Here is a 13,732-nt window from a genome sequence, read left to right as displayed (position 1 = left end):
TTATTATATTCAAAGCATAAAATGTTTGTGTGTTATTTATTGTTTATAAATAAATAAAGTCTGAATAAAATTAGAACCCCCTAAGTACTACACATAAGCTTGCAGTGATCTTTTAAAAAGTTTATTTGATTTCAATCTCAACATGTTATTATATAATAAGATATATATGTAACAGGTACACAATTAAAAAAACAGTCTGAATTACATTATGTACACAAATACAAATAAAGTATATAACTATAAGTAATGTAATAATATGCAATATTTTCCATATTGATAACGTATGAAGAAACATTTTGTTTACAAAATAATATTCTTGGTCTTATACAGAGCAGATCCCGTGGAATTAATAAAAAATATTATTATCTGTGAGCGGAACTTTATTTTGTTTCATTTTGGTTTTGTTATACCGGAAGACCATTTTGTTCACCTCAAGAAAAGATGGAAGAATAATTTATTTATGCATAAAATACAAGACACTGTTGGTAAATTCAGTACAATCTATGATATGAAATAGTATTAACAATGTAAATTATAGCAGTACTAAATTTAAATACACAATCATTCGTTTGCTGTACAATTCATAAAAGCAGCATTGATTGTCACAGAAAGTAGACATGAAGTTGTTTTCTTCAAAGAGTAAAAATGCTACATGAGACATTAGTTTTTCCAGATCATATTGCAATGTCTGCTTTTAAAAAATAAAATAAGAAATCTCAAACCGGTTAGAATGATATTCCATAAATCATATTAATAATTGCCTTCCATTTAAAACCCCAAGTGTGAAATTTAATAGCCGTACCAACAATCACGTACTTTTAAATACATGCATTTGTAACAAGTTTCAATACACATTTATGTTCTTATTTGGTAAGAAATATATATTTGCAACCATAACTTTACGTACATAGTGCGGTTCTGTAGACAACACCGTATTTTGTTTTCTTTTTTATTATTGCCAGAGGAAACAGAATTGGTTCTTGTTATTGCAATTACTATGACGAATCGTGTGAAAACAGCTGACGGCCGAACACAGGAAACGCATAACACCTCATGTTTCTTTTCTGTTACTAAAAGGCACACAGACTTGCTGTCTTAAAGAAGTCCCTTTAAAACAGTATTTCATAAAATATCCGCAGTATTCAGATAATTGATAAAATACATAATTAATACTGTCTAATAACGTTCGAAATATCATTTAAAATAATACAAGACTTACCAGTCTTACCTATATCGTTTATTGTTGTTTTCTTCACCTTCTCGCACTTTCATGCCAGTAGGTCTTCAAGTCACACTTTTGTTTTCTTTAAATTGTCACCGTGTTTTTATTCATTTTTATTCAGTTGATCTATAATAATTAAGCTGCGGATTGATGCCTATTTTAATCCTTAACCTGAAGGCGGAAGATTTTAGGTTACATATCCATTTTAAGACATTGTGAGTATTATATGCGAATTCTACAGTGCTTATAATTGCCTATTTCATTAGTAAATACCTATTTGTTTATGCATACCTAAAAGTTGACTAAATATCCGTATTATATATTATAATTGAATTTACTGACCATTCTATCGATATTTTTTGAATCTGTAATTCGTTTCTTTCTTATCTGGCAGAGGGAAGTGATATAGAACTATTGATAATTCTGTGTGTTATGTTTTACTGCCATCAGAGTGTGGAGAAATCGAATAATTTAAAATCAACCAATAAGAAAAAATGTATTTCCAAAGCCGCATGAATCATTGTGGTAGATGACTAGGGTAGTTGTTTTAAACTGTGTATCCGTTTTGTGAGTTTGTGAATTGAGTTGAGTTTTCTGCTGTAATACGTGAAGTACACCGTGGAGATATGCCAAAGTAAAAGTCATCAGAAGCACTGATTGGAAAACACATTGACATTACTGCGTTCCCACTGGTTTGGTTCCCAGCTGAGATTGGATCCCTGAAGTATCGCCCCATCACTTCATGTGAAGTGTAAGGAAGTTCCTCCCAATTTAAGAACATTCTTACAGACAGTAGACATCAGTTCTCATTACAACATTTGGAGGAATATTTAATTATTCATTCCCATAATGACATTACTATAGAAAGTAGTGTATAATGCTACGCTATGGTCGTGTTAGCCATTAAGAATTAGAAATTTGTTAGTGCCTTTTTAAACGCCTATTTTAGAATTTTGAATGCCTATTTTGCCTGCCTATATCAACTGTTTTTAGTGCCTGAAAATCCGCAGCTTAATAATAATGATGATGAAGATGATGATGATAATAATAATAATAATAATAATAATAATAATAATAATAATAATAACATAGAATATGAATCAGTAAATTTATAAATTAATTTAATCGCAAAAATTTAAATATTATGGCAGATATTAAATGAGCCGTTGAGAGCAGAAGTGGTGTAAGTCAAGAATGGGTAATGAGGGTTGAAGTAAACATTCTGTAAAATACAGCGCAAAGTAGCAATTAATATTCACTTTATTTAAACTATTAGTAGTCAGTGGATATCAAGAACGACATATCAATTGTTACTTTGCGCTGTATTTTACAGAATTTTTACTTTAAACCTCATTATCCAATTTTGACTTACACCACTTTTGCTCTGAACGGCTCAAATCGGTATAGATTGTGAGAATGGTAGAAATTAGACAAATTAAGATAGGTATGAAAAAAAGTAAAACGCTTTCTTACACGATTCGGATATGATTTTCGGTGTGTGCATAATTTATTTCCATTATTGAATTTAATACTAACAGAAAAATCCTCTCAATTGATAAAAAGGCTAAGATAAATGAGGTGAATGTACTCGTATTATGTTAGATTCATATTTTGAGTGTATGTGGTATGAGTCACTGCTATATTGGGTTTTCAGGAATTATTTAATTTTTGTATTTATACAGGGTGTTTTAGAAATAATTTGACAAGCCTTGGGGGCATGTTCCTCATACAAAAACAAGAAAAATAGTTCATATAAACATATGTTCGAAAATCCTTAGTTTTTTAGTTATTAATGAAAACATAATGAAACATCTGTTAGATATTGTCAGCTTGGTAGCAAGTGTTGCAACTTTAATTAATTCAGAAACTCACAACAAATATTCAAAATGTTCTCCTGTAGAAAACAAATCTCCTTGGAAACATATAAACATTTAGCATACAATGGTGCATCAGCAGACTTGTATCGATAACATCATTCGATTATCTAACAAAATTATTATTATTTTCGGTTACAAACTTAAGTAAAGTTGTTGAATTATACATCGAAACACGTTGAAAATAAACTTTCATTGTTATGAGTTTCTGAATGCATTAAAGTTGCAACACTTGCTACCAAGCTGACAATATCTAACAGATGTTTCATTAATAACTAAAAAAACTAAGGATTTTCGGACATATGTTTATATGGACTTTTTTTTTTGTTTTGTTGTGAGGAACATGCCCCCAAGGTTTGTCGAAGGATTTCTGAACACTCTGTATAGATTGTAATTAAATGAATTTTACACGCACTGATAGATTGAAATAAATGGGCACATTTTCTTTAGTCATATGCGAAACGCCATATTCCGACAGGAAGAACAAGAAGTGCCCCACATAAATTCATGTAAATATTTGGTGGGTCTGGTCTAAAACCACTCAACCACTGCGGAGGTCGTCGTTGTGGGTAGTCTAGTGGTTACAGTGCTTTGGCATTGGAACTGAAGGCTTTGGGTTCAAAATTTTGAGGTAGTACATTGCTTTTTCCTTTTTTTTTTTTTTAGTTTCCTAAATGTTCGTGGACTTTTCTCATCTCTAACAAACACCTTGCAAAAATGAATTTTGAAATATAAAATAGTACATTATGCAACGAGACTATAATGGTAGTAATTAAGAAGCGAGTATGGATGTTTATGAAAAGAGCGCAAGCGAGTTTCATAATTTTCATACGAGCTTCTTAATTACCATTATAGGCGAGTTTCATATGACTTTTTATGCTCGACCATATTTCTAACTTGAAATTATTCAGATGTATACATTTTATTTGTATCTGACAAGATCGGACGTGACCTTGTTCTAGGTCGTGAATTGTGAGATATGCGCAGACGCGAAAGTATTGATTTTTTCCGAGGAACAATAATGTCATTGACCTTGTGTAATCCCGTTAAACTTGGTATAACCTTGATTATTGAGTTCGACATTGAAAAACGAGATGACAATTTGAATTTATTTGAATATTATTTACAATTAACGCTAATTATTATAGTAACAGAACATAACCTTCTGCGACTGTATTGGATTTCCAGCCTCCGTGACTTTTCGCTAATTCTCTTTCGATTGCATATCCGAGAATAATCGATACTTGGGGTTTTATAACGGTACAAAGCTGACTTGTTATTGGCTGAACACCTGTAAGCTGAGTTGTCATTGGCTGAAAACACCTGTACTTTAATGAGTAGGTGTACTTTAATGATCTGCATTAAAGGACTGCTACCAGGTGTATAATTACTACATTTCGGCATGGTCGAGCATAAAGAAATGTACTGAACTCACAACAATAAGAATGCAATATACGAGGATTTTTACTGTGGGTCAGTGTAACTTCACAAAGTGTTGCTTCTGGTTCAAAAAATGACGTTTCACACCTCTTGTATACTACTGAGTTCAAAAAGTTCCCGGAATTTTACTACCATTTTTCGTATTAATATATAACAAGGGATATTATACATTTGTTTTGTTGGTAACATTCATGATGTCATTTCCTTAAAGTTTGTTGATAATGGCGATTGTTGGTTTTGAGTTGTAGGCAATTGTTTATCATAGTGTTTTGCTTGTTCGTCGCATTTTGTAATTATGTCCACAGAGCAAAGTACAAACATCAAGTTCTGTGTTTTGTTACACAAAACTCCTGCAGAGATATTAAGATTGTTGGAAGAAGCATATGGCGAAGCAGCAATGAAAAACTCAAGTGTATGCTGGCATAAACGCTTTTCTGGTGGCCGCGATACGTACGCAGCGGCCGACCAACAACTGCAACAAATGAAGCAATCGCTCAGCGTGTGCGTAATGTTGTGAGGGACGACCGACGTAAAACCATAAAAGAGATAGCAGCAGAGGTCGGAATATCAGTCGGAGGTGTACACAATGTTCTTCACAAGCACCTCAACATGCATTACGTGTATCAGAAGTTAGTTCCGAAAATGTTGTCGGCAGAACAGAAAGAAACAAGAATGACTCTTGCTGGGGACATGATTAGTATGGCTGATGAAGATGGTGATTTCTTAAACAAAATTATTGCTGGTGATGAAACTTGGTGCCACTTGTACGACCCAGTCTCTAAACGACAGTCATCTGAGTGGAAATCGAAAACATCTCCTCGGAAGCAAAAATTTCCTAGGGACACTTCCAAAGGCAAAGTTATGTTGGAAGTTTTCTTCGACTCTCAGGGTCTCATCCACCATGAGTTCATTCCAGAAGATCATACTGTAACGAAAGAATTGTACGTAGAAATCCTCCGTCGCCTCCGGGACACAGTGAGAAGGAAACGTCCAGAAAAGTGGGTAGAAAACAACTGATTCCTTATGCATGACAATGCACCTGCTCATCGCCCAATTATTGTAAAGAATTTTCTTGCCAGGCACAACATAACTGCTTTGGATCACCCACCATACTCTCCTGATCTCTCACCCCCTGATTACTTTCTGTTTCCCCGTCTGAAAAGTCATCTGAAAGGACGGACATTCAATGCTGAAGAGGTTATCGCAAACGCGACGAGAGCACCAAGACGGGTTTCACAAAATGGCTTCCAGGCCTGCTTCCAGGAACTCTACACGCGTTGGCAAAAATGTGTTGTTCTGGAAGGCAACTATTTTGAAGGGAATGCTGTAGAATAGTGTTTAAGGTACGTTGTTTCTATGATACTAGCAAATCCCGGGAACTTTTTGAACCTAGTATGTATAACAGTGTCCATGTTTATCTCCTTTGTAATCTATTACAGTTTGTAACTCAATTACATTCTTTGCAGTAGGCCTAATTCATTTTTACTTAATAAATCTGGATTTATTTATGGAACTGTATCAATAGAAAACGATAAATTTGAAATTATCAAGGCACCAAACTTAGGGTAAAGGTTGGCAATACTGTGATACGAGTAATATTATGATAGTTATTTTTGAGAATGTATTACAATTTTACTGAGCGAGAGAAAGATCGGTTTTTTTGCGTCAACGTATTAAGGGAATGCTCGTGGACAAGTTGCTGCACAAAACCGGTCCTTCTCTCGCTCAGTAAAATTGTAATAAATTCTCAAAAAAAAAGTATCACAATATTACTAGTATTACAATATTAGAAATAATACGAAAAGTTTAAGGTGAATAACGTCTTATTATTAATTTTATAAATGACCAAAGACTAGCAGTGATTATGGGGTAGTCTAACTATTTTTAACCATATCATAATATTATATTGAGGTGACAGATAAGAAATATGACAGAAAAATTAATGTTTCATGTAGCTTTAATGCTGCCTTTACAACAATTAACAAATTTGTCACAATCTTTGTAAATCACTTTCAGATTTCGATAGATACTTCATCAATAGCTGAAAAAATGAATAGTATATCTTCATAAAATAGCAAAAATTTCATATTATGTATGTAAAATATGTGTATTGCTTCAACAATTTTATTTGAATCAGTAATTGAAGGCACATTACAATGGTACGTTTAATATCAGTACACAATCTCAAGGTACGCGCCATTTACAAAACCAGCCAAATAAAACTTTTATTTGTGTTAGCTATATAACTAACTCAACATGGCTGATTATGCAAATAGCGACTATAAGAAAGTCTATGCTCACATTCCCAATATAAACAGATATTCTTACTCCAATGCAATTATACATATTTTATTGCTAATAACAATCACAGCTTTGAGAAGGCGTAATAGATCCAAGATGGCCGTGGGATAATTCCTAAGCCTTTTTCATCATTGTTGTCTTGCGGGATACACGGACGGAATAATGGTAATATGCAAAGGCCTCCTACAGCAATATAGTAATAAAATTTATGAACGTACAAAGAGCAGAATCTTGGTTTTTTCCGACTGTTACAGAACAAAACAAAAGAGGTGCTAATGTACTGATTTACGAAACTAACAATATATTACATAAAAAAACGATAAAATCATATAGAATTAGGAAATTGAAATAGCGCAAAAAATCAGAAATATTCCATACTTTTTCTTCAAAACCAAGATCGTTGAAAACACTTTTTATGTCCAATAAAACTTAATAATTATAACATAATAGTATATTTATTTTATGAACTAGCATATTGTGTGAAAGCTAATAATGGTTTCTAAAGCTACCAAGCTATAATACAAAATAAATTCGTATTCCATTTTCACTTTTTCAAGATCTGTACATTGGCTAAAGCGATATATACATACACAGGGATAATCTGATAGAACTGTAGTTTGGGTATGTTGGCAGGAATGGGTGCATTTATTAACAAATGAATAACTTTAGTGTTCCTGCTTTTGATCAACTTCCGAATGCAACAAACACATCCTGGTTTTCGTGGACTCCATATAACTTTTCCATGTCTAAATCCATTAGAATCGACAAAAAAAAAAGACTCTTTGAAGTCTTGCTCATTACCTTGACTGTAGCATATTCCATTTACTAACGGTTTCTAGAACTTACCAATAAATTCTTTAACTTGTTTAATGGCCTGATTATCATTTTCTAGTATGCAGTCTAATACTAGCAGATGCAAACAATTGATAGAATCCGTCAGCAGTCAAGTTTCAGTTCGATGTAACACGATTAAGATTGTTATAATATAAAAATATAGGAACCTTGGAGACAACTATATAATTTCTGTCATGAAAAATACGGCATTGCAATGTCAATCTTATTCTACAATTATTGTCTTCACAAAAAGTCACACTGGTGTTACAATCTGATGCACGTCAAGTAAAATTACTAAAGAATAATTATGATTATATCATTGCGAAATAGAACTGCGCTTACAGTCGGCAGTAAATTTGTAATCATAACAGTTTCCTATATTCGGAATTTCTAAATATAAATTTGATCTGTGTCACGAGCGGTAATCAAACACCATTCCGCAATTTAAACACAATAATGTATTTTCTTGTTTGTCAATGGTCCGAGGCTTATCTTTGGGTACAACATGTCTTTCCTGGTTTTCTTCTTCATCACATAGTACAGAGATCTTAAAATTCTATTATAACTCGTACCATCAAACCGTTTTTTCTATTTTCTATAACTTCTCATAAATATTTTTTCACTGTATATAGGTATACAAAATATTACACATTGTAACAATCGACAAGATGAAATTGTTTTTGTGATTGTCATCTATTTTTAAGGAACACAATATTTGCTGAAAAATTGACTTGTTTTCTTTCATTTTTTTTTTTTGGTAAATTTAATATTTCTTTATCACGTTCAACACCAAATACGGGAAATATTCTTCACTATAATTTAATATAATAGAAAAGTCTGTGTTTTGCTGGGTCCTGGCACAAACCTTCAAAATTCTCCAAGAACTAATGCTTCTTATTGTTTTTAAAGCGAATCTTTTGGAAAATTTTGTTCTGCCATGAAAATTGTTCCATATTTGGAAATGAACGTGCACAAGGAAGACATTTTTATGTGAAGACTTGAAGTTATTTGACTCGTTCACGAGAAAATAATTTATATCCGTGTGAATTTCTTTGGTTGCTTGGTGGTGGTATGTTTATAGCAGTTTTGTATAGCTTATACCTTATTAGTTTGTGTCTCACTCATGCATTGTCCTCTTGAGCACATTTTTAATCAAGAAAGAAGCGGTGAATGCTTCCACTATCACTGCGGCACAAGATAAATAAACCATTTCATATCTCTAGAACCACGAAATCAACTGCTGTAGCAAGTTTTGCGGACATCGGCCAAGATGACGCTGAAGTCGTCCTCTGTCTTGATCTGCTGGATTTGTTGCTGCTGTTGTTCGTAGTCGCAGGGGGGCACTTGAGGAACATCGGGGGCCCCGTAAGGGGATATGTCCGACTGGTGGAGATGCATATTAGCGGCCTCTGCCTTGAGCAAGTGTCCGCCATTACTGAGGATGACAGACTCCATGGTGGCGTGGTTGTAGTAGGCATGTTGCTGCTGCTGCAGGGCGTGGTGGTGTTGGTGCTGGTGATGCTGGTGGTGGTAGTTGTGGTTGGAGTCCATCTGCATGCTGGACGCGTCATCGGAGGGACTGGCCTCGTGGTTCGTCTGGTGCTGTCCCCCAGAGTACTTGAGGTATTTGTCGAACTCGTTGGTGTCGACACCGCCGTCCGTTGCGTCGTCTAGGATGAGATCCTCCTCTTCTGATTGGCTCACGTACGACACTTGGTGTGACGTGTGATGGGAGTGCGGTGACTGTGACGTCACGACACTGTGGTGGTAGTTGCGGCTCTGTTGATCGTCAGTCATGATGACCCCACCTGGAATTCATAATTAAAAAGTTATAGTTAATAGATGTTGCTACATTCGTGCAGGGATAAAACAATTACGTTTTTAAAATTTAGAAAACAACATTAGATAGATACGGAGATTAAATGTAGGCCTAATATAGTGGGTGTACGTGTGGAGAATATCCAATAAAAGATTTATGTTTTGCAAAGTGAGATCCGGAATTTTTATCACCGATTTTTCGTCACCCGGTGATTTCGTCACATATTACATTTTGTCAGTACAACATTCTGTCAACGATTCAGTTTTGTCACCACCATATTTTGTCACCAAATCACTTTTGTCACCAATTTAATTTCCTCGTCACCAGACTTAGAAACTTAGTTCCCGAAAACAACACTTAACTAAGACAAGGATAAGTGAATTCAGAGATCGTCAGAGTCAGTGAATGAACAGGTGGGGTTGGAAGGACAGGCAGTGTAGCATGACAACAAAAACAATACTTAGATTTACACTCCAGCAAAATAATATTATGCTGGTTATTTTGATTTATCTTATTTTTAAAACTAATTACAAAGAATGTTGGACTATTTTATGTAGGCTACAATGTATACACTATATACAACATGTGGTGAAGAACATGCCTGATACACAATGTACAGTATAGCATAAAATATGTATATTATAGCCGATCTCTATTAACACTAGTTTATTTTCATTTCTATCTTCTTAGTTGATGTTTACAGCGTTACAATGAACCACAAAAGTCATTCTAAGTGTGTCAAATGTCAGTTTTCTCCTCTTTTCTATAAAACAATTTTTGTACTGAGAATAACTTCGCTAAACATCACACGACGTGATTGGAGCAAAACAAAAATACGGTATATTATTGTTATTTATGTGAGATATTTTAGATGCACTTTTATCAAAAAGCATGTCTCTTATTCCGCATAAATGTAAATAGCCACTGTTTTGTGAAAAAAAAAAAATATTTAATTTCCGTTTTACTGGTTCGGTAAGTGATGCTTTTGGTGTCTTGTTGATATTTTTGGCCATTTCATCGAGCAGAGTCGTGAGATTCATCTACAGGTATCCATATTTTGTTGTCTGCCACGACTTGCCTTATTTTGTGCAATGCACTTTCATAGCACATTCTAAAATAGCTATTTCTTAAAGTAGCATCAGACGAGAGTTTTCTAGAAGTACATTTCTCCATGAAAGCCTTGAAGTAGGGATTGTTTACTTTATTGAAAGGGATATTAGCAGCTACCATCATTTCAAAGAGATCAAGAAAAAATTGTGATTACTTGAAACTGGTGCAGAAACTAATGGTAACTCCTCTTTTGAATGTTCTGAAAGAAGTTAAAAATTTTACGCATGTTTTTTGCTGTTACAATGATCCCTTATGAATCGACGTTTATCCCCTCGTATTTCAGCATCACATGTGATGATGTGTCCATTTAACTGAGTGATGCTGAACTATAATTAGCAGGCCTGTCCAACAAGCGCCACGGTAGCTGTGCCGCTACAACTCTGCCAGCAGCCAACCTGAACCAGCGGTATTCTACGTGTTTGGGTATTAAGGGCCATATTCATAGACATTCTTAGCGCGGGCTTCCGGTGGATGATCAGCGAACTAACGTTTTTCGTATTCATAAACCATTGTTAGCGATATGATATGATATGATATGATATGATATGATATGATATGATATGATATGATATGATATGAATCCTGTACAAGTAACCAGTCGATAGCCGGGGCTAGTTTAGCACGCTCGTAGCGCGGGCTAGCGGAAGGTCTATGAATAGCACCCTTCGTTTCTAAGTCTGCTTATCACTATTCGCCATCACAATTTTTCCCCCTTCGTATCGCTTCCCTTGATGATACCTATATAAAATTATACGTAGCCTAATATAAAACCTCCTTTTTTTTTTTTTTTAAATTTATTTGACAATTTTTGTACATTAGTACTATCAATTGTGCTTAAATAATTAACGTTACAATAATATGAGACTTGTGGAGAGGGTGACGTCCATTAACGTTCCTCAAAGCATCAACAAATCAGTGTGCCTTTTCCTCTTGAGGCGACGATCAGGCCGTGCAGGGGGCAGGTTCCGAGGAATCTGGTTGATTAAGTTGTTAGAATGTGTTGACAATGTATAAAACCTCCTACTTCATTGGTCATTTCGTTTCCAGGGATACATTCATTTTTTGGTTTCGAAATATTCAAGTTACAGGATTCATTGGTTTCAAAATCAAGTTAAGGTATGGCGGATATGACCGATACCCTCTGATACGCGTGGAACCACCGGTGGCCGAGTTGTTAGTCTTTCTGTCTTACACCGTGACGACCGGATTCGATCCTCGTTTTGGTCAAGGTGAAATTTATGATGGACAAAGCAGTGTTGAAGAGTTTTGTACTAAGTTATCTTGTTTTCCCACATGTTCATCATAATCATAATCGTCACATCATATCCCATATCTTATCTTCTTGGTCTTTATTTTTCTTTATCTTACACTCCCTCCCTCTATGTTTATTTCTCTCTGCCTATCTTTCTTCTTCATCGGTGGTCTAGTGGTTACTGTGTTAGTCGTTGAAGCCGAGATTAATATGTCCGAACCGATCATGATAATGAATTATAAATTACCATAAAATGCTTAACTTGGCTTCCTCCGGAATGGAATTAAATCTATAAGACCCGTGTCGCATATTTAGAGGAGAAGGTGGAAATATGGGCTAGGAGTGGTAATATGGGCTACCTCGTTTTTTACTATATATGGTGTTGTTACCTAGCGAAAAAGCTCTAAAAGTACATCTCGTGTCCATCAGTCTGCGTGCACAGAGACAAACCGGTTGCCTTTGTGGTGTGGATGTGGTGTGTTCTTTGTGTTTTTCATAAATCTCAAAGTTTTTGCAGGTATGTAGTTTCAATTTTATTGAAAAAAAAATATATTTCGTGTTCAGAAATCACGCTTGATGTGTTGCACTGATGAATAATAGTTCTATCACATAAAGAGTCTACTGCAAGAATGATGGATGTCATTTGGAATGCATTTTGCAGGAGAAGCAATTGAAAGTTTGAAATGCTTAGCGCTCAAAGCTTAACTGTGATTTTCCGATCATTACTGGACAATGGCTATCAGTGATAATGCCATATAACTCTCTATGTACATTCTATATGTCTTAAGCTATGCATTGACAGTCTTGGTTCATTTTCGACAAGAAAGTGACATCCATCATTCTTGCAGTGGACTTTTCACATGGCATAAGAGTAATATTTATTTAGGACAACAATTGCCATACATAATCTTAGGAACCTTCATGAGTCGATGCTGCTAATATGGGCTACCGCTATGTGTCAAATATGGGATAGGTAACCCATATTACCAGCACATTAACACGTCCCGTATTTTCACTATCGTGATTTGTGTTATTTGTTACAGAATATTGCCACTGATGTGATACAAGTTTCCTACTTATGTTTTTTTTTATTTTTTTTTTTCAAATTTTTTGTGGTAGCCTATATTTAGATCCTACTACCTGTAGAAGACCAGTTCGTTTTACTTTCAAAAAGTAATTATATGCAAATATCTATTGCAACTATTGACCTTTAAGACTGGAAAAATTGTATATGAATAATTACTCTGTATCTCAATAAAGATTTCCAAGGAATATGCCACACCATTTTCCATTATTATGAGGAAAACAAAATGATAGACCATATTTCCACCTTCTCCTTTACCGTAAGGAAAATAACGTCTCTGTTAGAGAGTGCGAGGCAAAATTCGTCGATCATATCTCGCCCACGCTGAATATCCTGTCGTTAAATAAAATACCGTTGCTGCACTAACATACATTTCAATTAGACTCGCCGGGGATTTGAACTTCGGTTTGCAGTACAAAAAATCAATTTCTCTCACCTATTGCGGATTAACAAGACCAGGAAGATGTTTGCTTTAACGTCTAAATCGTCCATTACGGCAAGCACAACATAACGAAGTGTGTAGCAATATTTTAATGAGCGATGAGCGCGCCGTGGCACGCACAAAAAGCGGCTGACTGGACCCTTGTTTGAGTAATTACATTCTCATCCGTGTTGCAGGCAGTGACTTGTCGAAAAATTAAACACCAAAATAACTATGTTTAAATCCGCAGATAAACGTGTTTTCTGAAAGTGCTTTTATTGAGTTAACTCGCAGAAAGAGATGGGAAAGGGATGAAAAAAAGTGCAAAGATAGTGCCAGCAGAACAGAGACTGCGGGCGCTCATTAAAACTGTAT

General features: G+C 34.9%; 1 protein-coding gene across 1 annotated transcript in view; it reads right to left on the bottom strand.

Annotated features, from left to right (window-relative positions):
• Nucleotides 1–6,475: 6,475 nt before the first annotated feature.
• The window catches only part of LOC138697014 (putative transcription factor SOX-15), a 203,553-nt gene continuing 196,296 nt past the window's right edge, over nt 6,476–13,732 (bottom strand). Inside the window, exon 4 of the mRNA XM_069822607.1 lies at nt 6,476–9,479. Within this exon, the coding sequence (XP_069678708.1) occupies nt 8,905–9,479 (575 nt within the window). The 3' untranslated portion in view covers nt 6,476–8,904. The remainder of the gene's footprint in view (nt 9,480–13,732) is intronic.

This window comes from Periplaneta americana, chromosome 3 (genome assembly GCF_040183065.1).
Source record: "Periplaneta americana isolate PAMFEO1 chromosome 3, P.americana_PAMFEO1_priV1, whole genome shotgun sequence".
NCBI classification, from domain to species: Eukaryota; Metazoa; Arthropoda; class Insecta; order Blattodea; family Blattidae; genus Periplaneta; species Periplaneta americana.
The sequence above is the reverse complement of the archived record's forward strand: the minus strand, read 5'-3'. Positions and strand labels throughout refer to the sequence as shown.